Source organism: Bos grunniens, chromosome 22 (assembly GCF_055505025.1).
Source record: "Bos grunniens cultivar Pamir isolate PY7600 chromosome 22, Bosgru_T2T1.0, whole genome shotgun sequence".
NCBI lineage: Eukaryota > Metazoa > Chordata > Mammalia > Artiodactyla > Bovidae > Bos > Bos grunniens.
The window spans coordinates 16,873,300-16,899,911 of NC_141186.1; the positions used below are offsets into that span (position 1 = coordinate 16,873,300).

At 48.2% G+C, this 26,612-nt stretch overlaps 1 protein-coding gene across 3 annotated transcripts; it reads right to left on the bottom strand.

The window, feature by feature from the left end:
* Positions 1–3,926: 3,926 nt before the first annotated feature.
* On the bottom strand, positions 3,927–24,854 carry TATDN2 (TatD DNase domain containing 2). 3 transcript variants are annotated; one of them, XR_015151027.1, is made up of 9 exons: positions 24,616–24,854; positions 24,050–24,481; positions 17,002–17,496; positions 10,185–11,051; positions 8,201–8,328; positions 6,841–7,024; positions 6,543–6,639; positions 6,250–6,425; positions 3,927–5,875 (listed from the first exon to the last, which is right to left on the bottom strand). XR_015151027.1 is itself a non-coding variant. In XM_086366365.1 (8 exons), exons 2-7 carry the CDS (start codon positions 24,473–24,475, stop codon positions 6,285–6,287), a joined length of 2,241 nt encoding a protein of 746 aa, XP_086222491.1. In that variant the 5' UTR covers positions 24,476–24,481; positions 24,616–24,854; the 3' UTR covers positions 3,927–5,875; positions 6,250–6,284. The 3 variants fall into 3 exon arrangements, 2 of the variants coding, with proteins under 2 accessions (XP_086222491.1, XP_086222492.1); XM_086366365.1 differs by lacking the exon at positions 6,543–6,639; XM_086366366.1 differs by lacking the exons at positions 6,543–6,639; positions 24,050–24,481; positions 24,616–24,854 and adding an exon at positions 19,052–19,072.
* Positions 24,855–26,612: the final 1,758 nt, after the last annotated feature.

Consider the following 26,612-nt stretch of genomic DNA (forward strand, 5'->3'; position numbering starts at 1 on the left):
GCAACCCATGGCAACCCACTCCGGTGTTCTTGCCTGGAGAATCCCAGGGACAGGGGAGCCTGGTGGGCTGCCATCTATGGGGTCGCACAGAGTCGGACATGACTGAAGCGACTCAGCAGCAGCAGGAGCAGAGGAGGGGGACAGAAAGGAGGCAGGAAGGGCGAGACAGAGGAAAAGACGACCGGCAAGGGTCCTTTAAGTACCAGAGCTTCTCAAGTGCAAAGAAAGGTACATTAACAACCAGTGAGGCCTGTGTGAGCAGGGGAACTTCCGGTGACACTATCAGAGCTACTGAACTGACATTCAAGGGCAAAACAGATGCTGAGAATGTGAAAGCCTGAGTCCGAAGCTGGACACAATTGGGGCGTGAACAACAGCTAGAGCCACTGCCAGACACAGCTGACCTGACCTCTTCCCCTTCCTCCTGGTCCACTGAGAAGACCCGCACAGCAGACACCACCTCACTTGGCCAAGGCTGGCCATTGCCTTGGCTCCTTCATTGATCTGGGACGCTAGGGTGACGTCCCAAAAGCCTTCCAGCCCCAGCTCACAGCTGAAGTGAGCTTTGATCCTTAAGTTCCACCGCTGAATTCCAGTGAAGACCCAGTCTTCCCGGGGGGAACGTCTCTTATCAGTCACGTGCTCTTTGGTGTGAACTGACTCTCGAGCTAGTGACGAAGGATGGGTGACCACAGTGGGAGAAGCACTGCCCGCCTCAGCATGTGTGCACCCATTAGAAACACACGGGACACCCCTCTGTGGAGCTGGGGTAACATCCACACTCTGGAGAAACCCTTGTCACAGAGGGCTCCCTGTAGGAGCCAAGTAACTTCTCCAGTGACATTATGGCCACCAGGCACTTAAGACACAGCCCCGTAGTGCAAACCACTCATCACGCTTGGTGGGCACCACGATACCCGACCACCATCCCTCAGCGAGGCGCCATGCATGGCCTGTGGAATGTCACCGTGATCAGGGAACCTATAAGTGCATAATCTTGGGCCCCGTCCTTGCCCTAGAAGATCAGGATCTGCTTTTTAACAAGCCCCCAGGAGCATATATAGTGACTTAATGCCCACAGGGTCCTATTCAGGCAGCAGAGCCAGGTGGCCCCACCCGATTTAGAACAGGTGTCAACTCTCATGACTTAGGACATGACTCTTATGACTTAGGACAATGCAGGGGACCCTCAACGAAAGTGAGACTGAATGAAAAGTCTGTCGTTTCCTCTTTGACTCACCTCCCTGTCTCCAACTCTCTAAGCTGCAGCTCTGCCATCAACTCCGTGCCTGTCCACTGGGCAGACCACACACACACACCCCTTCCATCTCAGGAAAACACACACACACACACAGCCCTTTCATCTCAGGAAACCACACACACCTATTTGGCTGTGTAGTGACTTGGCTCACTGAGCTCTTGCCTCTGAAAGCATCTGCCTCTGAGGGATGACCCCAGTTTGAAAGGCATTATCCCCATTAGTGGGGCTTCCCAGGTGGTTCAGCAGTAACGCATCCCCTTGCCAATGCAGAAGACACAGGAGATGTGGGTTTGGTCCCTGGATTGGGAAGATCCCTGGAGGAGGAAATGACAACCCACTCCAGTATTCTTACCTGGGAGATCCCACAAACAGAGGAGCCTGGCGGGCTTCAGTCCATTGGGTGGCAAAGAGTTGGACACAACTCAGCACACACACATCCCCACTAGAGGAATCTAAGGTATTGGAAAGCAGGTGGATGATTTGGGTGGAGGAAGCGAAGTCCACCTCCAGTGAGCTAGCTTTTCTCTCTGATGCAGAGACCCACATGTGGGCCTGGAGCTGAGGCACATCCCAGCTCTAAAACTTAGAAGGGGGGCCACCCTGATCATTGCTGACAATGCCCAGAGCCCTTTTCTCAACATCCAGAGGAGCAGCCAAGGCCCAACCATCATCAAACAGCCCAAGAAACCACCTCCTGACCTGGTGAAGCAGCCAGTCTGGGTTCAGGGGAGGATGGGTGCCAGGCTCCAAGGAATGCCGGTCACCTGTTGCTCCCCCACAAAGACAAGGCTTTACACCTTTCTCAGGGGGCACACACAAGCCTTCCCTCCCACTTGCCCAGGTCATTAATTCCAGAAACAGATGTTAAGCACCCACTGTGGATGGGGCTCTCTCAGCTGGCCCAGGTAGCATGCCTGGGTGGAACGCTATGGGCCTCAGACTCAGACCCAAATGTGAACTCCAGCTGTCTGATCCAGCCCGTGACACTGAACTTCTCAGGCTCCTCCCATGTAAAACACCCACCTCCCCAGTCAAGACTGAACAGTATCTCCCTGGAGGACATCTGCACACAGTAGGCATTCAATTATCCTAAGATCCACCTTTTACTGCATTCCTGCTGTGCACCAGGCGCTGTTCTAAACACATCTCGCATGAATTTAATGTAATTTCAGTTAATTTCCACAACAAACCCACTTAAGAGGAAGAAGACTGAAGTTCAGAGGAATTAGGTGACTTCCCGAGGCCACGTAGCAAACAGGTTTCCGACCTACCCAGAGCTGTGGGCTTGGGCCTAGGCGCCCCCATGTTCTGCTGTTCTCAACCAGTGTCACCCTCTTGCCCTGCTACCTAAGGCAGCCTTTTGTTTCCATTTTTCATTTTCATTCATAAGACATGGGATCAACTTGGAGTAGGCCAAGGACAATTTCAAGTTGACAACTGGAAGAAATAAAAACTGACTGCAGGGAAACAGGGGACACACTTGAGAAAATGCAGCATTTCACACCTGGTCCCAGCCAGCCTTCTCAGACCTGCCCATGTCACTTCCCGACAACACTGCCTTCCGGCTCTCCGAAGCAGGTACATTTACACCCTGGGCTGAGCAAGGTATTTACACAGGAAAAACAAAAACAACAAAAATGTCCTTATGAAGAAATTGTTTTATAAATAATATGCCCAGTACATAAGAATGATAGCACGTGTGTTTAACTTCTTACACACTTACAGGGGTGTAAGAAATTCCCTTAGGACAGTGTACACAGAGGAGTAGAGACCCATGCTTAGCAACCACACTTTGGTCTGAGTTCACTTCCAAACACTGTTGACAGACGAGCATTTACAGCAAGCAAGAGGGCTGCCTGGCCACTGACCAACAGTTCTGCTGCCGTCCTGGGCACTGTGTTCAAGCAGCGTACAGTGGACATTTGCCTGGATTTTACAGAAATGAGTGACACAAAAATGAAAGTGCTCACAGTAAATGATTACTACTGGTCCCAAGCTTAATACACAGGGAAAGGTGGAAAACACCAGGAAAGCTGAGAGCAGATTTCCAGCCGCAGAGACTATCTCTGTGTCAGGCAGACACAGCTGCCGTGCACTCAGCTGGGACGGAGCTGAGACTGAGGAATGTGCTGGAAATACACAAACCAATGACTGTGCGTCCCAGATGAGGCATTAACAGATTCCAAATTCATCAACTGTTCTTGGAACAGAGCCTCCCTTTGGACAGGCTTACTTTTGGCTTGAGCACTTCTGTCCAAGGATACCGTAAGACAGGAGGAAGTTCTGTTTCACTGCGTCCAGAGTTTGCCCAGAGGCACCAGAGTTCACAGTCCAGAGCCCACAGTGCAACGGAGCCATCAACAACACCCTTCTTTCTTCCATTTTTTCCCTCCTGTTTCATTGGTCAGAACAAAGAACGTGTCTATTTTTCAAGGCTAAGAAGCAGAAGTGTATCTGGGTGTTCCTGGGCCGTAAAATGAGAGTAAGTGCTTAGAGGCAGCAGAGATCTGGAGAAGGTACCCAAGCTGCTTACTTCCAGCTGAATTCTGCTGAAGCACATATTCGAGAAGGTCTCCAGACCTCTGGATCCTTAGGGTACAAAGGTAGGAAACAACCAAACCACTGCTAACACTGAGAAATACAAACACACATGGAGACCATGGGCTGAAGATCCATCACTTTATTTTCAGAAAGAGATGGCCAAAGGGGACGAGGGGGCAGAGATACAGAGGCATGCCAGCAACACAGCAGAAACAATCCAGTTGGCCATCTAAAATCTGTAAATGAAACACAGTGCCAACTGGCTTTCACCCCCCTTCACCCCCATCCCGCTTGCCACAGGTCGCATTTCACTGTGTAACAGAAATGAAAATCCTTAATCCTGGAGATAAAAGTAGATAGCACCTGGTGCTTCACCTTGGCAGGGAGACTGCGATGGCTCTGAGACATCCACTGAGTTGTCACTTTTAATCATTGCACGCGGGCCCGGCTGGTTTCCCTCGTTGGTGTCGTGATTTCCAGGCCTTGTTGTGAAGGAGACGGCTAAGCGGCAGTTCATTTGGGGAACAATGAAGCACTCTGAAACACTTAGTCCTCCAAATCTTCCAAGCAGGAGAACAAGGCTCTGGACTCCCCAGATCTGAGGCACAGATGATGCACAGCTGATCCATGGAAGGTGGACAGTGAATCAAGGCCCACTTCCCAGGCCAGCAACTTAGGTCCCCGGGCAAGGAGGAAATACCACACACGAAACGCCAAGTCCTTTTCCTTGCAGCTCACGAGGTTCCAAAGCACCTTCCGCAAACACCTAGAGGGGTCCAGCGCAAGTGATGATCTTACGGTTTCGGCTCCTGGTCTCCAAGAGACAAAGGACTCAGGGTGGCCTGTCTCACTGAGGAAGTTGGAAGTAAGGATCCTTTTGTGCCAAGCGCCAGAGCGTCCTCACTCTTAACCTTTGACTGTCATAACCTTCCAGGGTCTGTATGGAACATACTTTCACAAGGCACCAGCAGGGCGCAGAGCACAGCTCAGAATTTGAGACGGCCTGGCTGCTCAGAGTCCGAGGAGGGGCTCTGACTTCCACCATGGAGAAAGAACACAGTGGAGGCCAAGGTGAGGGAGAGCCCCAGGCCGGGAAATGGGAGATTCATGGACACCGGGCCTCTTGTTCTGCATAGGCAATGGACAGGGCTGGGCGGCGCCAGCAGAGCTTTGGAGAATTAAACTGGTTTACCTCTCGACCTGGGTGGGGCGCACAAGGGGCCATTACGAGAGATGGAACAGAAGGAGTATTTTTGGTCCAATGCTGCAGGAGCAGGGGGCAAAGTGGAGGCCAGCAGGGCTCAGAGCCCTGAGGGCAGGCTAACAGTTTCTGCGGCAGACTGGACCCTTAGCGGTTAGTTCAACATAACTGAGGGGGAAGAACACCTTCCCTGGGGTCCTTGTCCTCAAACAGGCTTCCTCCTCAGGTCCTCCAATCAATCCAGGGTTCCCTCAGCCAGGACTTGCCCTGGACAGTGGACGCCCCCCGGTCCTCTCTGTGTCAACAGCAGTGGAACCAGTGAGACCACAGCTGAGGTCCTTCAGCCAGTGCTGACGCAGAAATGACACTGGCGACGGTGCGGGCCAGACTGAAGGTTATCCAGGGGAGCGAGGGGCTCCTTCACCGGCCACAGGAGCGTCAGCCTCCAAGACAGGTCTCTGGCCAACGTCCCCCAGAGATTTCCCACTCAGGATTTGTGTTTAGAGTGGAGAACCAGGAACCACACCACTGGCTCACGCGCACTAAACGAGGAGCAGTGTGACTTCACACACAGACTGCTTGCGCCTAAGCCACAGAGACAAGCTCGGAGTAGGTGAGTTTGCTGCGCCCTTACACCCTCCCCTTCTGCCCAGGTCACCCTGGAGCACCACGGCCGGGAGGCCAGCCCAAGCCCCTCGCCCACCCACTGCACCCCATCCCACCCTCCCCAGCCGGAAGCACAGGCCTCCGAGGAGGTCTCAGGAAACACCCTGTCCAGGTTTCCTCTGTCCCAGCTGGCTCTCCAACATCCTCGAGTGGGGACCCACAGGCAGAGCTCACGCGGCCTTTCTCCTGTCAGGCCGCTGGTCATCCTGCAGGGTGTGGGGAAGAGAAAAGGATGAAGGTTAAACTCAACTTCAGGGGCGTCCCTGGTGGCTCAGCAGTAAAGAATCTGCCTGCCAACCCAGGAGATGCAGGTTCGATCCATGGGTTAGGAAGATCCCCTGGAGAAGGCAACCCACTCTAGTATTCTTGCCTGGAGAATCCCATGGACAGAGGAGCCTGGAGGGCTCCAAAGGAATTGCAAAAGAGTCGGACACCACTGAGTTAGCACACAAACTCAAGTTCACTCAAGACAGACCAGGCTCATTGCTCACCCCATGTTTACCTGCTCCACATTCATAGAGACCAAGTCATTTTTTGTCTTGGTTTTGCAAAACTACACATGTAATGTGATTTTCCCCACCTTTCCGAGGAGACTCCTGGTGGCACCCTCCCCGCTTAAAGACTGTAGAGGCGGCGGGTGTTCTCACGCAGGGTGGCCAAGGTGCTGGCGAGCGGCAGGTCTTTGACCCTGGCGATCTCTCGAACCGTGTGCAAGGCCAGGCCCGGGTGGGCGTACTGGCAAAGGCTCTTGGGAACCTGGAAGACACCAAGCATTCAGGACATCGCTGTGCTTTCTGTGCACAGCCGTCAGGCGCGTGTCCCCCCCGGCCCTTCCCGAGCAGGGCCTCTGGAGCTGTGTAGAGACCCCTTTACCTGCAGGTGCAGGGAGAGTCCCAGTCAGGGGGGCTCTGGGTGAGCAGGGTCCCACGCTTCCTTGGACAACCCTCTACAGGGTAGGGCTTTGCACTGCCTGGAAGAGAGTGGTTACCCTTCAGCTTCTCAGCCCCCTAGACTTTGGTTCTGCAAAGCAACAGAGAGGAGACATCTACACAGCCAAGGGCGGGACCTGGAAAGGTACTGGGCGCTCTGGTCCTGCCAGCCTTGCGCGGGTGACCGCCCACCGCCCACCCTCTCTCCTCAGCGCCTCAACTTAGCTTGAAGACGGCCCTACCTGTCGAGGCAGGAAATAGGGAGCATCCGTCTCTACGATGATCCTCTCCAGCGGGATCTGTTTCAGAGCTTCCCGGGCCTCCCAGGCGGAGGAGTAGGTCAAGACGGCTGTGAAGCCCACGGACATGTTGGGAAAGTGGTCCAGCAGGGGCTCGATGACCGGGTAGCTGCCGGTGAAGCAGTGCCTGCGAGGAGGAGAATCCCACATCAGGATTCTCTCGTTACCCACTCTGCCGAAGCCCCAGCTCCCTCTAGACATTTCACCTCTTCTGAGTTAATGTTGCTGGACAAATTCTCAAAAATGCAAAGACTGCATCCGAGGGAAGGACTCACAGTCGACACAGTCAGAAGCAAAACTGACAACCGCAGCCCCTCCGGATCACGATACTATGGGCAGAAGTTACGTCCATGTCATCGAGTACACCGGAAGGGGCCTACGGGTGAATTTTTCTTCTCTTAGCCTGACACCTGTCCATGTTCTTAGTACCATATACACCAGCCCAGAAGGGCCGAGTGACTGTGCCTCGTCTCATCTCTGGCGGCCGCTCCACTCAGAGGCGTCACTCTTTGCCTGGGTGCCTGGAAGGCGGTGGTCTAGAGGCCTGACAGCCCCGCCCTCTTCAGTCACCTGTCAGAACCGGGCTTGGGATCTAGACTCTGTTTCTTCAGTTAACCCATCTCACCCATCTTGAAAGAGCCAGCTGGGCATCACCTCCTGGCCCCTTGTAGCCAGAGGCAGCTAAGGGCCCGTGCTCTGGCTCCCTGTGCCCAGCTCAGCCCCACACCCTCTGGGGAGTCACCAGCGGACCGTCTCTCACAGCTCCTCCAGGGCCCCCTCAAGCCAAGCCCATGCCCAGAACGGGCACACGGCAGGAGGCTAGTGAGTTTACCCAACTAAAGAACCCCTAGATACCATTTACAGAAGATACCTCCTGGACTTTAAGGTGGGGTAGGGAGGAGTGGGGAGGGATGAGCTTTCAAACTGCAAGGAGGAGAGAAAGTTTCTTTTCTGGTGCCCTGGAATGGTGTGCTCAGTCACTGGACCCACAGCAGCTCCCCGCAGATCAACAGCTCTCATTTCTGAGAACTGAGCCTCCGTTACAACCTGCTTCATGGGATGGGGGTCACAGCGATTCAGGGTATTAGCTCAAACCATATGAAGCTGTCATTTTTTACGTAAAAAGTGGTCAAGTATCAGAAATTTCATATGGGTCAAAATGATAGCTAATCTTTTGAAAAGATTCTACGAAAAGACCTAACATTATCAATGCTCTTTTCTCACTGCATTTGTTTTTCCCAGTAACATCCTAGACAGAGGGACATGTTCACTTCCTTTGCCCGCTGAAGTTCCAGGCTCTCACCTGTGAATCTTGTAGTCTGGAGGCACAAGTTTTTTCATGATTTTCAGCAGATCTTCATCAGCTTCCCGGCAGTGGATCACCAAGGGCTTCCTCAGAGACACGGCCAGCTGTAGCTGCCTCTCAAACACCTGGGAGAAGGTAGCGACAAGACCTGTGGGTGAGGGCCATTCTGGATGTCTGTTACCTCCAGAGCAGCCAGTCCAGTGGGCAACCCCCACCATCTCCCATTCTTTGTTTTTAAGCTCTATAATGCATAATAATAGCTAACATTTACTGACTGCTTACTAGATAGTAGTAGTATTTAGGTGTATTATAACCTGTAATCCTCAAAAACACCCTAAGATAGGGTGCTCAGCCCATCATGTAAAGAAACGGAGGCTCCAAATGAGGCCAGATAACTTGCAGCTGATTAGCTGGAGCACCCGGATTCAAACCAGAACCCAGGCTCTGCATGGAGCAACCACTAGGCAAGGCTTATTTGGGGCTCCAGGGGCGGGGCAGGGCTCAGAAGCAGCACTCCAAGATAAGTGTGCTCTCCTTCACCGCCCCTGCCCCTACTCCCACTCCCAAGAGGGAGCCCGTCACCTTGCACACCTTTTCCTCCGTGAAAAGTTGCCATGGATGTATCTGCATGATGCCTGACTCTCAGAGGTGCCCAATTATGTGTGGAAAGAATAAATACTAAAGCTATATCCTGCAACTTGCTTTCTTAACCAAAATCACATCTGCTAGGTGAGTACCTACAGATACATTAAAAAAAAACAACGCTCTTAATATTTCCATGAGTAGTTTTTTCCAATCATGGAATATAATTCACGTTGGAATTTTTAACATCAAATTAGAAGATGCTTTGAGTCAGGTGACTCACTCGAGAATGACATGTTCAAGTCCAGCGCTCGCACTACCTTGTCTCAAGATAGCGGCAAAGAACCAATACCAATTCTGACATAACTCAGGTTTAACCTGTGTTTTCAACTAAAGGAAGTGAGCCAGGAAACCAACAACATGGAATGCTTTCAAGGACTTTAACGATGAGCTAATCCCAGTACCGACAGCCCACTGGAGCCCTCTTTAACATATATACCCTCTTTGAACTCCTCCAGAGGCAGAAGGCTGCAAGAGATTCTAATTTCAACACTTAATTTTTGCTTCTAAAAAGCTACTATTTGCATAATCAAACTACTATAGACTTGGGGTGGAACATTACATGGCTGTTAAAAAAGCATATTTTTCAAAGAATATTTAATGAAGCGGGAACATTTTCACGGTGGAAAAAACATTCAAACTACTACTTTCTATTAATCTCCTAAATTCTTTTTTAAAAGACACGTACATACAGCACTCGTTTCCTTGATTCTTTGACAGGTACTCATAAGACATGCCACCAACTGTTCCATGCAACTCTCCAAGGGATAGCGACAATAAAAATATGAATTCCAAAACACATCTGAATTTTAAAAACTATTAAGAAGAAAGAATTGTTAGGGGACAGGAACAGTGGCTGCAGTGGAGCATGTGTCCTCCTCAGGAGCCAGCAGAAAAAGAACAAGAGGAAATGAAGCTCACTACAAGGGAGAAGTCATGGTCACTCTCTCCTGGATTGGGAAATGATTCTCTTTGCTCATTTGTGTGTTTTGCAAAATATTCTGCAATGGGCACACTAACTTTAAAATCAGAAGAAAAACATATTGTTTAATTAAACAAACAAAATGTGTTGCTTCCCAAGAAGGAATGGAAGCTTTGACATTTGTATCATTAGCTGTAAAGGTCATTCAGCCCCTACCCTCTTCTTTCGTAATACAACCGAAAGGAAGGCAACAGCTTGCGAAGCATTTGACCAATGACATCTGGGGTTGGGGAGAGGGGGTCTGGATAAGAGCAATCATGTTTTTAGAGATTCTGAATTCTTTAGTTCCCAAAGTGGAGAAACGCTTATGTAACCACTAAGAGAGGAACACTGTGAGCAAACGAAGGACGACGTTACCTTGTGCTGCTCTGGGACAGGCGTGGTGCACTTGTGAGAATAATCCAAGCCCATCTCCCCGAATGCCACGGCCTTGGGGTGCCTCAAGGCCTGCAGAAGATTCCTTTCTTGACTCTCACTGTAGTAACGTGCAAAATGCGGGTGACAGCCAAAGGCACCCCACACCAGATCCTCCTGCAACAGGTCCTCCCAGAGGCCATCAGTCAGGGTGCGAGGATCGCAGAAGTCAGAGATGCAGCCCTGAAACTCCCTAGGGAAGGAGCTGCTGTAAATCTTCCTGAACTTGCTGAAGGTCCCTTTGAATGACAGCTTGGAATACAGCATGTCCAAGTGACAGTGGGTGTCGATGAAACCCTCCAGCCTGGACTCCCGACGGCTCCTGGGCAGGGAACTAGACGCAGGTTCCTCAGCAGGACGGGCCAGCACGTCCTCCTGGAATGTTCTTTTCTCCTTCACGTGTCCCTCTGAGCTTCTGGAGAAACGAGATGAACGAGACTTCCGGGATCTGCCTTCCTTGGCAGCCTCAGGCTCCCTGGAGGTGAGCGAGGGGCTCACCGTCGAGGCGGGGGAAGAGCCCTGGCAGCTCCTGCCCGCCTGCGTCGTGTCGCTGCTGCCACTGCCCACGGACGGGTACCTGGGGGTCTTGGGACCGCTGGCCCAGTAGCTGGCATAGTCACACCAGGGACTGCTGTACAGGTGAGCTGGGTACATGACGTAGTCCGTGGGGAAGGCAGAAGCCTCTGGAACTGTGGAGGGTTTTAGGGGGACGGGCTCCTCCTGAGAGAACCTGGCTGTGGAAATCTCATCCACGTCGGACCAGTCACTTCCTGAAGAGGTGCGCTCCATCACCACCTCCCGGTCCTTAGGCTGCAGAGGAGGAAAGAGACAGAAGGTTTGCCTTTGACCTGTGTGAGGACAGCCTCCCATGCTCGGCCACCAGCCAAATAGAGGCCCTGGCCACTCTCAGGCCACGGAGATGGCACGGCATTGACTCCTTAGTGCACTTTGTCATCTGGCTTCCTGATTACTTCGCAGAAAGTGAGCCAGGTTACCACGGAATAAACTTGGGATCATGGTGTCATGTGCCCTCCCTGGAAGGGAGGCTGTGCCTGCATCCCCTTTCTGAAGAACCCCTCTTGGGAAAAAAAACTACTCTCTAGGACATACAGGGTATGGGGGGTGCAGTTGTTAGAGAAAAGCACTGCCCAGCATCTCATCACTAACAACAGGTCTGTTGCGCATTCAAAATATACCACCATGCAGTTGGAGTCCTTGGAGGCTGTGCCTGCAAATTCTTTGATGTTACTCTCCATTGAAAGTGGGGTCTGTGACCCCTCCCCTTGAACCTGGGCCAACTTGTATGGTAACTGATAGAGCCGGAAGGGACTGCAGCTTCCAGGACTAGGTCAAACCAGTCTTGCTCCTCTGGGGGAGGTCGACTACCGTATGACTTCTGAGCACCCACAACCACATCCTAGAGGTCACAGGTAGGTGCCAAGCACCAGCTGCTGGACATGTTCACATGTAAGCACATCAATAAAATACCTCTCACATACACTAACAGATAATTAACACCTTTGCAATCTAGCTCTTCAAAATATATTTCACTATTTCCTCTTCCCCCAACAACAAAAGTTAATCTGATTAAAATTATAAAAAATGTCCAAATGGAAGGTAAGGGTTTCTCCTCAAAATGATACTTCCCTTTTCTGAGGGTTCATTTCATATTTAAGTGCTCACAAAGTCTCTTGTAGACAAGATACACTCTTTTATTTGAAGAAGATAAATGACCCTAAACAAAACTCAGTCAAGCTAATTTGAGTATTTATTTAAAGAGGTTCCTTAAACTCGTTTTTTTTTTAAAGGGAGATGGGAAGCAAAAAAAGGTAACAGATTTAGTAATTATTTCTGGGGGTATGACCTCACAATTCTCTGCTAGATATCATTTTAAACAAAGGTTTTAAAGATAGTTTTTAGTTTTTTATAAAGATAACTTTTTAAAAAGCAATAAGCTAAGTGGTTACGTATAAAATTACACTGGAAACTTAAAAAACATAAAATATGTAGGAGGAGGAATAGGGCAACACAGGGCCAGTTGGAAAGCTACTTTTCACTAAATACATTTTTTAGTTTTAAACCCTGGAAATATATTTCCTAAAATACTAACTGAAAGAATAATTAGACATGGTTACACTGTAGGATGCCCCAAAATTTACCTCCCAAGACTGAACAAATGCAAAGGGATTTGCAAAGGGAACAGCTACTTGTAATGTGGTATAGAATTTCCAGGGACAGAATAATACAGACCAAAAAGTGCTACATCGTATCAATGAGATCTCAGCTACAGGAAATTCTACAAGTCAAATGACATCTTTTTTTGTTTAATATATGTAACAACAAATAACATGGAATGGAAAGGGGAGGAGGAATCTACAGAGACTAAGAGATTTAACACTTTAGAAAATGACACAGATGACTCTTACATCCTGCTTCAAACAAACTGAAACAATCATGAAATAGGGAAGTTTAATCACTGACTGGATATGTGTGCTCAGTTGCTCAGTCGTGCCTGACTCTCTGCGAGCCCATGGACTGTAGCCCACCAGGCTCCTGTGTCCATGGGATTCTCTAGGCAAGAATAATGGAGTGGGCTGCCATTTCCTTCTCCAGACTGACTGGATAGTTGACCCTATTAAGGACTGGGGGGACAGGGCAGAGGGAGAGATTAGAACTGTAGTTATGCTTGTTTTTTCCCTAAAGATCCTAATTTGAGAGATAAACACCAAAATATTTATGGGTGAAATGATATGGTAGGTGCAGTTTTCCTCCAAATAATTTGTGGAGAGAAAAGGGATATAGAGCTCAAACAAGACAAGATCGGCAGTGAGTTAGCACTTATTGATGATGAGTAATGGGTAAGTGGGTAATTTTCATAAATATTTTGAATATCTCATAATAAAAACTTTAAATGGAAATAACAGCAATTAAAATGCTAACTCAGATGGAAGGGTAGGGATGTCCTCTGGCTGCTTCACAAACTATTATCTGAGGGTACTGGTTAAAAACAAAAAACTAATTCTGCAGTTCCATCTCAGACCTCTTGAGTCAGGTTCTCATTCTTCTCATCAGGGAAGTTCAGGAAATCACATTACATGACTCAAAAAGTAACTCCAGTGACAACAAAGACCATGTCAGAGAAACATGTGAAAAGGTTCAATAAAACTAATCAAATATGAGGGGGTGAGAAATGGCAGAGTAGGGGGAAAAATGACTTCAGAAAATGCACATGTACCTAGGAATACATATGATAAACAGACTTTGGCGACATCATCTAAGACCTTGAAAGACTTTATATATAGTCAAGTTGGCCAGGAAAAGGTTTTGGATTTCCTTTTTGGGAAAATTGACAATTACCTATACTCAAGACTGCCTAAGGTTCAAGTACATATGGTGAAATTTAAAGCTGCATTTATTGAGAGTCTACTATACACGAGGCACTGAGCAAAGTATTTTCATGTATTAATTTAGCATTCAGCAAACTTCAGCCCACAAGCCAAATCCAATACACTGCCTGTTGGTTTAAGTAAAGTTTTATTGGAATATAGCCAGGCTCATTCACTTTAATATTGTCTATGGCTGTTTTCATGCTATTACAGAAGAGTTGAATAGTTGCAATGGAGGCCTTAAAAGCTCAAAAAACCTAAAATATTTACTATCTGGTCCTTAACAGACAGTCTGCTGATCCCCATATTAGTCTGTGATAACATTTAAAGAATCATGCCTTTTTATATAGAGGAAGAAACGGGGGCTCAAAGAGGTTAAGTGACTTTCTCAAGACTGCAGTACACCAGCAGAGCCAGGATATGAACTCAAAATGTCTGATCTCAACACTCATCTGCTAACCTACCCAAAAATATCCTCAACAGGCAATCTAAGTGTCCAGTCTGACAAACGGGAGTTTGGGCATAGAAGTTTGGAAAGTTCACCCATACCAGGGAACTCCAGGCAGTGAAACAATGATCTACATTAGACAGAAACAAAGGCATTATACACTGGGTTGGCGGGAAAAGTAGTTTACAAAACCTACTGCTCTTGGGGTTTCCAATTAAATACAGCACATGTGGGTTTTGTCCTTCCTGCCAAAAACCTCTTATTAAAGTTATAGGAAATGGACTTGGAAAAGCATAAACCTATGAAGAGAAAGCATACAGAAAAAAGAGCAAAGCAAACTAAAAAAATAATCAGATACTAGAAAGCAGATAAAGGAACAGTCACTGGATAAGCAGATCACAGATGGCCAAAACCTAGGCCTGCAGTGAGAAAACCCCCAAAACATGCTGAATCATACTATAGGCCCCCAGAAGACCCAGGAATTGGAGGTATCAGAGCTCTCAAAATGAAGGCGAGGCTGGAGATGAAAGTAAGAGGATCTGTGAAGTTAAGAGCCCCAGATCCTTGCTCCCATCCTGCACAGATGGGTCTGCCCCTTCCCCGCCCAGCAGAAGATAAGGTTCGTGCTTGGAAAAGTTAAGCCAAGGAGCCCGTGGAAGAACCAGGGACAACAGACACATAGCTGAGGGTCATCACATGTTAGACACTCATGAACCCAGCCACGCCCTCAACCTGACTCCTAAAACACTAGCAGCTGGACCTGTGCTCCTGAGCAGAGCACTGGAGGATTTGTCCCAGGGCCCCACCCCTCACCCCCCAGCAGCCTTTCAGGATGAAACTACAGGTGATCACATGATGTTATAGGCAGCAGTTGATAAGCCCACCCAGGCACCAAGACTTCCAACTGGCTTAATGCTTCATCGTTAAAATATGAACAGATACCAGAAACATCTGAGGAAAAGCCTAACACAAAAGATGACACCAAAATATTTAGGGGAAAAAAACAAAAAAACAGAAGAAAACTCTGAAAAAATAGTGTGGAAAGAAAACTTTGAAACAAACTTTTAATTCATATTCTCAGAGAAACAAGAGATGGTATTATAACCTCAAAATGAAACAGGATGTCTAAAAAAGGACAACTCAAAAAATTGAGCCAGTGTTTTATAATTTAAGCATGCCAAAAATTTTAAAAGCATGTTTATCATCATATGCACTCTCCTTAATTATGCATCAAGAAAGCAGAGATGAAAGGAGAGAGGAAAAAAGGAATCGTAAGGAATCAAAAGGAATATACCCTCAAAAAAGAAACATGGAGAGCAGACTACTTATTTTGACAATATTGAGAAGAAATTAATGGTACTGTTAGGGGAAGCACACTGACTGAAACCGCCCACCCTGGCCAGGCACCACAGTAACCATCTGCATGAGGTGTTTTATGACAGGAGGTCCTGGTAAGGAACACGGAACTAATAAGCCACCAGGAGAAGGAAGAGTTCAGGAAAGGTCAAAAGGAGACACCATATGTCCAACCACCTCCCAGAATCCTCCTCTCTGGCATCCATCTTGGCTGAACAAGGCGTGCACCACCAGGAAGGACTCCAAGTCAGAATGATTGGCTAAGGACAACCCGGAAACTAATCCCATCACCATAAAACCCGTAAGACTGCAAGCCACATGGCAGAGCAGTTCTCCTGGCTTCCCTTACCCTACTGCTTTCCACCAGGGTGCTCTTTCCCAATAAAATCTCTTGCTTTGTCAGCACATGTGTCTCCTCGGACAATTCATTTCCGAAGGTTAGACAAGAGCCCAGTTTCTGGCCCTGGAAGGGGTCCCCCTTCCTGCAACAGTACTAGCAGTTTGGAGATGAAACAGTCATAAGAACAGAAAACTACAGGAAAGAAACAAAGTAAGATGAACTTCAAAGTAGACAAACTTTTATAAGATTGGAAATATAATCAGAGTATACTAAGTCAGTCAGCTATGAATACGGTCATAATAATTGTAAATAAATTTGACTAAAAATTGTATTATGAATCAGAGCTACAGGAAGGCAGAGAGGATACATTTTCACGTGTGGGTACCGTCTAAGTGTAGAGAAGTAAATTCTCGTCTCCTGTGTAGAAAGTCCACAGATGTCTAAATTTTTAAAAAATAAACAATGTGAAATTACTTAGAAACACAGACTAGAGAGAGAGATGAAAGGGGCTACCTCCGAGCAGCAGTCATGAAGCATGGGCAGAGATGGTACCACAGAGGAGTGTTTTTTCCCTCCGAATCAGAAACAATGTTAAAAACTGCTCGTTTCCCTTCAGTGTTATTCGGTGTCACCCTCTCCCTCCTCTAGAGCAACAGAAGTTTATCTGAATGTAGTGTTTCCCAGATGGAAGTCAGTCTGGAATTTTCCAGATTCTCTTGCAAGTGTTGGCCAGATTCTTCTCAACAGATGTGAGCAGATATAATGGGGACTACTACTGAGCCAAACTCTTAAAAGGGAGGGAATGTACTTTGCTCTTCTCCCCTTCCTCCTGGCTGGAATGTCAATGTAACATGCGGAGCCTGGTCACAGCCACTCGAACCACACGGTGGAAACCGCCGAGCGGCAGCAGAGTCAAGCAGGAGGCACCCAGGTCCCCCACACCGTGGACCCATCGTCTATAAGGCAAACTGCTTAAGTCAATGTTATTTTGGCCTTTGTTACACAGGAACATCTGTATCTTAACATATAAATCATAAAACAAAGCTAGCACTGAATTGAGGTTTCTTAATAAATCTGAAAGGCATGATACAAGAGGACTATCATTTTGTTTCCTGAAGCCCTGGGTAAGTCAAGGACTGCGTTGAATGAGTAATACCTATGATCAAACTAAAAAGACCAAGGACATTTAACAAAACTCAAAACTCCACGCTTGACCTGAGCTTGACTCACCTTCTGGCCATTCAAATGCGAGTCAGAGTCATCCAGAAACTCCAGGGGTGGAGAGCACTCTTCAGTGACCATCCTTCGGCCACCCAGGGGCTCCTCGTTGGGGGTCTCCTGAGGGTCTATCACCACCCTCCTGTCACAGAAGCTGCTCTTCTCCAGCACAGTGTCCTCCTCCTCCGCTCTGACCTCTGGGGTGGTCTCTTTCTCTTTCTGAGGAGCAGCCACACTGACACTCCCGGCTGGTCCCTCTCCGCGGCGGGGGTGCTCTGCGATGTGGGGTTTTGCCCGTGGGGCCGCCTCTCCCTTCCTCTTTGGCATCGACTTTCCCAGGATGCCCTGGATGGCCTTTAGGTAGATCATGGCGGAGCCCTGGTCTCGAAGTCTCTCCCTCTGCCTTTTCTGGACCTTGTGTGGTTCCTCCATTGTACCATTTTGACCCTCCGCTTCCGCTGCCAATTCAGAATCCACGGAGCTACGAGGGCTATCTTTGGAATCAACCTGGAGGAAAAAAATGAGAAATTATGAAAGGTGATTTCATATACGAAGCACTTAGCAAATGAGACATTAGTGGAGACGTCATGCCAGCCCTCAGCACAGTCAGCCACTGTTAACAATTTCAGTAGAAACTGGACTAGAAGAGCGAGCTGAAAGAGATGAAAGGGGCTATCTCCGAGCAGCAGTCACGAAAGATGGGCAGAGATGGGTACCACGGAGGATGCCTCCGCCCATCCTTTCTCTACAGCTACCACAAGGAGTTCTACAATCTGGCAACGCCGCTTAACGTGCTTCAACGACTCTGTGTCTGCCTGACTCCTGAGTGTGACCCCGGAAGCTCTCCTCCCCGGTTGGCCCCCAACCTTCCTTCCAGCATCATCTCCTGCCTTTCTCCACTCACCCAGGTGTCCTGGAAATGAGGGAAGCACTGGAGAAGGGGGAAAGGAGGGCCCTGGAATAAGCAGCACCCCAAGCATCAGAACAACATTTCATAATCCTTTTTGGGCACACACAGTTCTTGTTTCCTGAAATGTCCTTGTCCGTCAAGAGAACTCAAATGGCACCTCTTCTGTGAGGACTTTCCCGATGCTTAAAGTCACTCACTCCTCTGACCCCTCGTACTCCAAATACCCCTGTTATCACACTCCACACCTCGCACTGTGATGAACTGTCTCATTCTCTGCACCACCAGCCCCAGCACGGCCTCACCCAAGCACTGGACATCCACTGAGTGAAGCACAAGATAGGATCCCCCGTGAAAGTCTCATCACTCAAGAGCCAAGATGCACAATGCTTTCTCGTGTCTGGGTTGCGTGACCTTTTAAAGGGCCCCCAATGGAAGGATGCCGCCCTCTTCATCTCCCTGCTCCTCCCATCTAATGCTGGGCCAGGATGAGCAGGTGCTCAAAGGAGGGCAGCAGCCTCAAGAACACTGGCTGTGAAGTCAGACTGACCTGGGATTATACTGTAGCTCTGACCTGTACAAGCTGTGTGGCCTTGGTCCAGTCTCTTAACCTTTCTGAGTCTCACTGTCCCAGGGTCTACATAGCAGGTGCTCAAACATTTGTTCACTGGTATCTAAGCATTTGTTAAGTAAGACATAAAGATAACACTGCCATCAACTATACTTCAATTAAAAACAAACAAACAAGCTTAAAATCTTAAGGGTTTAGCATAACTATGGCTTTACTTCTCAAAAAAATAATAAAATAAAACAGATAACACTACCCACCTCACAAGACTGAGAATTATGTGAATGCACCTGATGTGAACTGACTCATTGGAAAAGACTCTGATGCTGGGAAAGATTGAAGGCAGGAGGAGAAGGGGACGACAGAGGATGAGATGCCTGGATGGCATCACCGACTCAATGCACATGAGTTTGAGCAAGCTCCCGGAATTGGTGATGGAAAGGAAGGCCTGACGTGCTGCAGTCCATGGGGTCGCAAAGAGTCAGACATGACTGATCGACTGAACTGAACTGAACAGAGGTCAAATATTGAGATTCACATTTGACAAGCTTTAGCTTCCCAGCTGACATTAATGGTACAGAACCCACCTGTAAGTGCAGGAGACGTTAAGAGACACGGGTTCAATCCCTGGGTCAGAAAGATTCTCTGGAAAAGGAAATGGCAACCCACTTCAGTATTCTTGCCTGGGAAATCCCATGGACAGAGGAACCTGGTGGGCTACAGTCCATGGGGTCGCAAAGAGTCAGACCTGAGTTACCTACTAAACCTCCTTCTCCAGCACATCATAAAGTTCAAACTTTTCCTTCCACTCTTCCTTCCCCAAACTGAATTAAAAATTTGGACATGTCATCAACAGATGGAGAGAGATTTCATGTTCCCAGGTTGGAAGAAACAATATTGTGAAAAATGACTATACTACCAAATGCAAGCTACAGATTTAATGCGATCCCTGTCAAACTACCAATGGTATTTTTTGAAGAACTAGAACAAAAAACTTCACAATTCATATGGAAACACACTAGACCCCGAATAGCCAAAGCAGTCTTGAGAAAGAATGGAGCTGGAGGAATCAACCTTCCTGACTTCAGATTATACTACAAAGATACAGTCATCAGAGAATGTGGCACTGGCACAAAAGCAGAAATATAGACCAAAGGAAAAGATAGAAAGCCCAGAAATAAACCCGTGCACCTATGGGTAACTTATTTTTGACAAAGGAGGCAAGAGTATACAGTGGGGCAAAGACAGCCTCTTCAATAAATGGTGCTGGGAAAACTGGACAGCTACATGTAAAAGAAAGAAATTAGAACACTTCCTAACCCCATACACAAAGATAAACTCAAAATGAATTAAAGAAATAAATGTAAGACCAGAAACTATCAACTCTTAGAGGAAAACATAGGCAGAACATAAATGATGATGTAAATCAAAGCAAGATCCTCTACGACCCACCCTCTAGAGTAATGGAAATAAAAATAAACAAGTGGGACCTAATTAAACTTAAAAGTTTTTGCACAGCAAGGAACTATAAACGAGGTGAAAAACAACCCTCAGAATGGGAGAAAATAAGAGCAAATGAAACAACTGACAAAGGATTAATTTCCCAAATATAGAAGCAGCTCACACAACTCAATGCCAGAAAAACAAATCACCCGATCAAAAAGTGGGAAAAAGACCTAAACAGACATTTCTCCAAAGACATACACATGGCTAACAAACACATGAAAAGATGCTCAACATCGCTCATTATTAGAGAAACGCAAATCAAAACTACAATGAGCTATCACCTCACACCGGTCAGAATGGCCATCACAAAAAGTCTACGAACAATAAATACTGGACAGGGTGTGGAGGAAAGGGAACGCTCTTGCACAGTTGGTGGGAATGTAAACTGATACAGCCACTATGGAAGACGGTATGGAGATTCCTTTAAAAACTAGGAATAAAACCACCACATGACCCAGCAAACTCACTCCTAGGCGTATACCCCGAGGAAACCAAAATTTAAAAAGACACATGTATCCCATTGTTCACTGCAACACTATTTACAATAGCAAGAATATGGAAGCAACCTAGGTGTCCACCAACAGAGGAATGGATAAAGCAGCTCTGGTACACACACCATGGAATGTGACTCAGCCATAAAAAGGAACGCATTTGAGTCAGTTCTGATGAGGTGGATGAACCCAGAACCTATTATACAGAGTGAAGTAAGCCAGAAAGAGAAAAGTAACCATCATATACTAATGTATATATATCAATATATAATGAATCTACAAAGACGGTACTGATAAATTTATCTGCAGGGCAGCAATGGAGAAACAGACAGAGAGAACAGAATTATGGATACAAGGCGGGTGGGGGAGGAGGGCAGCCAGAGGGTGAGATGTATGGAGAGAGGAGAGAGTAATGCGCAGACGTACACTACCATACGTAAAATAGACAGCTAGTGGGAATTTGCTGTATGACTCAGGGAACTCAAACGGGCTCTGTATCAACCTAGAGGAGTGGGACTGAGAGGGAAATGGAAGGGAGGTTCAAGAGGGAGGGGACACGTGTATACCTATGGCTGATTCATGTTGATATTTGACAGAAAACAACAAAAGCCTGTAAAGCAATTATCCTTCAATTAAAAAAAATTAGATATGTCATACTAAAGGCTAAACATAAGGTAGGTGAAGGTGCTCACAATAGAGACATTTAACCTTCTCTATAAAGTAAACGAAAATCATCAACTACCGTTAGAATCTGAGGGACTTCCCTGGGGAGTCCAGTGGTTAAGAATCCACCTGCCAATGCAGGGGACATGGGTTAGATTCCCGGCCCTGGAACTAAGATCCCACGCGCCACGGGGTGACTAAGCCCATCTGCCACAACAAAGACCCAGCACAGACCAAAAAAAATTTTCTAAAAATCTGAGAAAACCTTGCCCACAATTATCCTGGAGGTAATATGGCACAAGATGATGATGCTGGCCAGCAGGAATCGCTAACGATTCCAAAATGCCAGTGTAGCTATGGTCTAAAGGTGTTCCCCACAAAATTCAAATGTTGAAACCTGATCCCACAGTGGTGTTATTCTGCGTGTTCTTTGGGAAGTGAGTAGGTCATGAAAGTGACTAATTCTTACTGACAGGATCAGTACCCTAGTGAGGGGGCCCCAGACAGCTTCCTTGTCCCCTTCTGTCATGTGAGGACATAAAGAGAAGTCTGTGACCCAGAAGAGGGTGCTCACCAAGCTGGCACCCTGATCTCAGACTTCCAGTCTTTAGACTTTTGAGAAATTTCTGCGGTTTATAAGCTACTCAGTCGGTGGCATTTTGCTACAGCAGCCAGAATGAACCAAGATAAACATCTTCTCCTCGGAATATCCCATGACCTGGCACACAGACTTCTCTGATGAGGGGGACACACAAAGCTACGTGTGTACGTCTCCAAGTCCTCAGAGCAAATGCAGAAGGGCAGGTGGAGGGGTGGGAAGAGGCAGGTGAGTGGTGACTTGTTAGACAACATGTCTGCAAATGACTGTAGAAAAAAGCAGGTAAGAGGGGAAGGTCAAAGAGGCATTTTCAAATCATCTAAATAAGTACTGTGCCTCGTTTTCAAACCCTCTCTAGGGAGAGTGCTTAGCAGTGCTAGAGAAGGATAGTTGGGATTAATTCTATCAAGTCTCAGAGTGTACTGACATGAATGATCTTCCAAAGGCGCAAATCTGCCTTCCTTCTATACAGAACTCCCTAATGGCTTAGAATAAATCCAAATTCCCTTGGCTCCTAACACCCCACTGCAAGCTGCCCCCTACCTAGCTCCTCAGCCTCCATTCCACCAAACCATATCCTGAGGCAGTCTCGTGACTTCTTCAGGCCTCCCTCCAGACATCATGCCCCTGAGAAGCCCCCTCGTGGGGCCACCATCCAACAGAGTGCTTGACACACAGTCCTCACGTAAGTGCTTATGACTGACAGCAGGCCAAGGAAAGAACCCCAGGACTTCTGAGACAGGACCAGACTGCTCATTTCTCCAAGGGGAACCGTGAGAATGACTGTGGTAAAGCAGGCCCTTGAGCCCTGGAGGAGAGGCGTGTCTGTCATTAGATGAGACCACGCCCCATCAGGGGCCACGCCCTCAACGCTCGAGTTCCGGCCCAAGAGAACCCGAGCCCAGCACGCAGCGCACCTGAAAGACTAGGCTAGAGTCTTCCCCGCCTCACGATCTGGTTATTGGATTCAATTTAATCAACTGATCGTTTTACCCTGTACCCCAAACCACTGAAACTGCATCAAGGATAAATGACAAGATCAAACTAGCCTCATATTTACCTCATTTACATGTGTCATATTAATATACTTCATATTACCTACACTTATGTCAAAGACAAACCCTTTCAACTCACCATTAAATTTTTTTTTTTAAATCAATGTGCCCACACAAGGGTTCTGACCGTGAGGGCCACATTGAAAACACGTGGAACACTTCTCCTAAGGATAACAACCTGCCAGCAAGGACACAGAGCTAAATACAGCCTCACTTCTCAGTTCCACATCAGAAACCATTCAGCAAAGGCTTTAGGACAAACTGTTTCCCTTCTGGCTGGTTCCGGGTTTTTTAATGATAACTTTATTTAGGGGCAGCCCATCTTAACCAAGTTAAGACTTTGCCTTTCTTTGCTCCTCCACGTACAGAACTCCCCACCTCTAAACGCCCGTATCTCCAAAACCTAGAAAGCAAATCACAAGCAACTAGAAACACTGCCTGGCACAAGCTAGGACCTCGATGAATATTTGCTCAAAACCTAATTAAAGAGGTGGCTGACGCTCACACAGTAGCCGGCAACAAAACCCAGGACTCGTCTCCTCCCTCTAACCCGACTGGAAGAGACGGAACATTTCCAAATTCACGTTCAACTTTCTCTCTCACACACACAGTGCAGGTGCTGAGAAAATTTAATCAATCCTTTAAAAAAAAAAAATAAGTGGGTGAAATGCACCTCCTCCGTGAAGCACTCCTGCTCCCCAACATTATGAATTCATAACCCTCCCGTGTGTTCCCACTGGGGAACTAAATGTTGAACCTCTAAAATAACCCTGCCCCACCATGCAAAAGCCCAACGTGCTGGAAAACATAACCCAGGTGAAAAGCCACACCAAAAACCAAATCCTTTTTCTTGGTTCTGTGCCTCGAGGTAGGTATATGGCACAACTCAGTAAATTAACAACTAAATTGCATACACCTATGTCTCTGGGGCACGCCAGCCACCTGGCACAGCGAATCTCCACCATGACTGACTGATTGCCAGTTACAAGCACCTGAGAAATACTTCAATACCAGGAATCTGCGCCCACACCCGTGCAGAACCTCAAGAATTTTAAGGTAGTTTCAAAGTGCTGGCAAGTTTGCAAACTACCTCTCAACGGAACTTCAGGCCATCCCCTGGCGTCTATCCAGTTTGCGCTTAGTGCCCTGGGAAGACCCCAGAGATCTTAACAGACATCTTTTTCTTAGCGTCCTTTCACCAAAACTCCACCGCCAACATCTCAATCCAGGTGGAAAGGGCTTTGCCGTTTGCAAGGCATTGGGGCCACTTACCTTAAGGCTGCAGGCTTCTTCCTCGAGAGAAGCCATTTCTTCTAGAGAAGGTCTGACAGAGCGCAGAGGGGATCCCCCTGACGAAAGGAACCCCTGTGAGCTCGGAATCAGGCCTCGTTTGCAGGCGGCCCTACCCGCACCTGGGCCAGAGGAATGGGAGGAGGAGGAGGAGGTGGAACTTCTGCGGCGGGAATGCGAGGAGGAGGTGGAACTTTTGTGGCGGGATGAGCCCCAGGACACATCGTCCTCTTTCTGGGCTTTCAGGCGCTTGGGGCTGCTGGCCCCTCCTGAACGCGACACAGAGCTGTGAGCTGGGCGGCTGGAGGGGGCCACATCACTGGGCTCCCGGAGGCAGCTGCGCTTGCGGGAACTCCGATCCGAAGTGCTGCTCCAGTGGTACTTGACCTTGCGCCGCTCCGACGCCATGGGCACCTGCAAGGTAAACAGGCGGCCGGGAGTCCACCACCTCCCCTGCTGGCTGCCCCTTCCTCCAGCCTCCCGCCTTCCCGGGAACCCCTGGGGGAGGGCAGGCCACTAGGTCACAGCCAGGGGATGACTTCACTGACCTTTCCCCTTTTCCACTGCCCATCACAGTTCTCAAGGTTTCAGAGACGCTAAAGCGCTTCCTATGTCGGCGATAGCAAACCGCTTCGAAGTCCAGAAGGTCCCAGGATTTACTAAAGGTTTCCTTCGATTAGGTTCCGAGCCCACAACGTGCTTCCGCGATTACCAAGAGCTTCAGTTTGCACAGCGCTACTTCGGGGATGTCAAAGCGCTTCCGGAACTACGACGCGCTCTGACTGAGTTTGCAATACAAAGCCCTTCGCAGATGTCAGCGCTTCAAACGGCTACAGGGCGCTGTTAGGTCCACACTTGGAGGCCAGTCCTGCAGCCCCTGGGCGGGCCCGCGGCCAGGAGGCCCGGAACGCCGAGCGCGGGCCGCAGAGCAGTACCAGACCGGCACGCAGCCCGCCCTGCCCCCGAGGCCCAGCCGACCAGCCCTGGGCCGGAAGGGGGCGAGCCGCCGCTCAGCCGGCGGCGCCCGGGTCCGCCTGCTCAGAATATCCCCGGGTCTGCCCGTATCCCGTTCCTGCTCTCGCCCCCGGACGTCGGCTCCGCAACCTGACGCCCTGCCCTGGCCGCCCGCTTGCCGTCCGCCCCAATCCTGCGGGGCCGGCCCTGCCTCCGCCGGAGCTGGGACCACACCGGCCTCTGCTGGACCCGCCTACCGGAACGAGTTGTACGGCCCGCAGCCCGGCGTGCGGCGAGGGCGGGTCCTGCGCTGAAGAGAGGGCGCCCATTGCTCAGATCAACAAGGGGCGGAGCTCCGGGCAAGACGGAGCCCCTCTGTTGGTCAGTAAGTCTGGAGGCGGAACCCTTCGCCTTACGAAACTCGTCCATTGGTCGGAAGCTAGACGGGCGGAGCCACACACGTTAGCTCGTAGAGCTGGAAGCAAAGGCGGGGTCGCAGTTCCTCAGGCTTGCGGATAGTGGAGGAATGGGGCACCGACTGATCCGTGCGCTCGCGGCTGTTCCCTGCTGCTCAGAGCTGTCCCCTTTAGCAGGACGCCTTCAGATTCAGATGCGCTGATCAAACCCACACTAGCGTCATCACTCCATTTACAGAGCAGGAAACTGTGGTTCAGAGACCCAGTGACAAACCCAGAAACTGACGGATTTGGAATCAGAAACTACGGGGTGAGGGGTGGGGGGTGCAAAAGACTACACAAAAACGTAAACTATCCTCTGGCAAACAAACACCAAGTTAAAAAACAAGGTACAAACTTGGAAAGATGTTTGCAACACATAGCAAGGGGCTCATGTCCTTACTATGTAAAAACTTTGGCAATAAGATAATTAAGTGGGCAAAGGAAATGAATTGATGAATGTAACAAATAACAAAATTGATTAAATTTCATGTTGCCATATGAAAAAATGGCTCCATTTTGAATTATTTAATGAGTACAAATAAAATTATGTTTTCACCCATTAGGTTAGCAGTGATCAAAAAGCATGATGATATTCTCTGTAGTTGAGGATGTGCAGAAATGCACTCCCATACATCACCAACTGAGCTTATACTGATGTAACCTGTTTGGAAGGTTTGGTTGCAGGAAGAATGAAAACAATCTCAGTATCCAGCAAGTGACGTTAGTTGCGTAAATTACAGAATAACCATACAATGGAATAGCAGGCAAAAAGAAGGAAGTGCTCCAAATATACTGTTGAGGAAGAATAGCCAAGAAAGACAAGAAAAAACAGGATCCAGAATAAATGAAAATACTGTGTGTAGTAAAAAATGAGAAGCGGAGCCTCAAGATACAAAATTTTTTATGTCTGTGAGTAACCACTCTGTGTGCTTCTAATAATTTTATTGAGATATAATTTACATACCATAAAGTTGACCAATATATAATTCTATTATATTTTAGTATATTTAAAGTTGTGCAACCATCACCATAATCTAATTTTGGAACATTTCATCACTCTAAAATCTTGTGATCATTACCACTTCCCTCCCCAAACCACTCCCTGCTCCCCCATACACACACTCCTAATTTCT

Bases quoted from the DNA above. Each gene is read 5' to 3' on its own strand.
- TATDN2 (XM_086366365.1), bottom strand. From the start codon at position 24,475: ATGGCGTCGGAGCGGCGCAAGGTCAAGTACCACTGGAGCAGCACTTCG. The intron at 17,497-24,049 runs GTAAGTGGCCCC...TTTTTCCTCCAG, and splicing joins AAGAAGCCTGCAGCCTTAAG to GTTGATTCCAAAGATAGCCC. The intron at 7,025-8,200 runs GTGAGAGCCTGG...TCCTCCTCGCAG, and splicing joins CCAGACTACAAGATTCACAG to GCACTGCTTCACCGGCAGCT.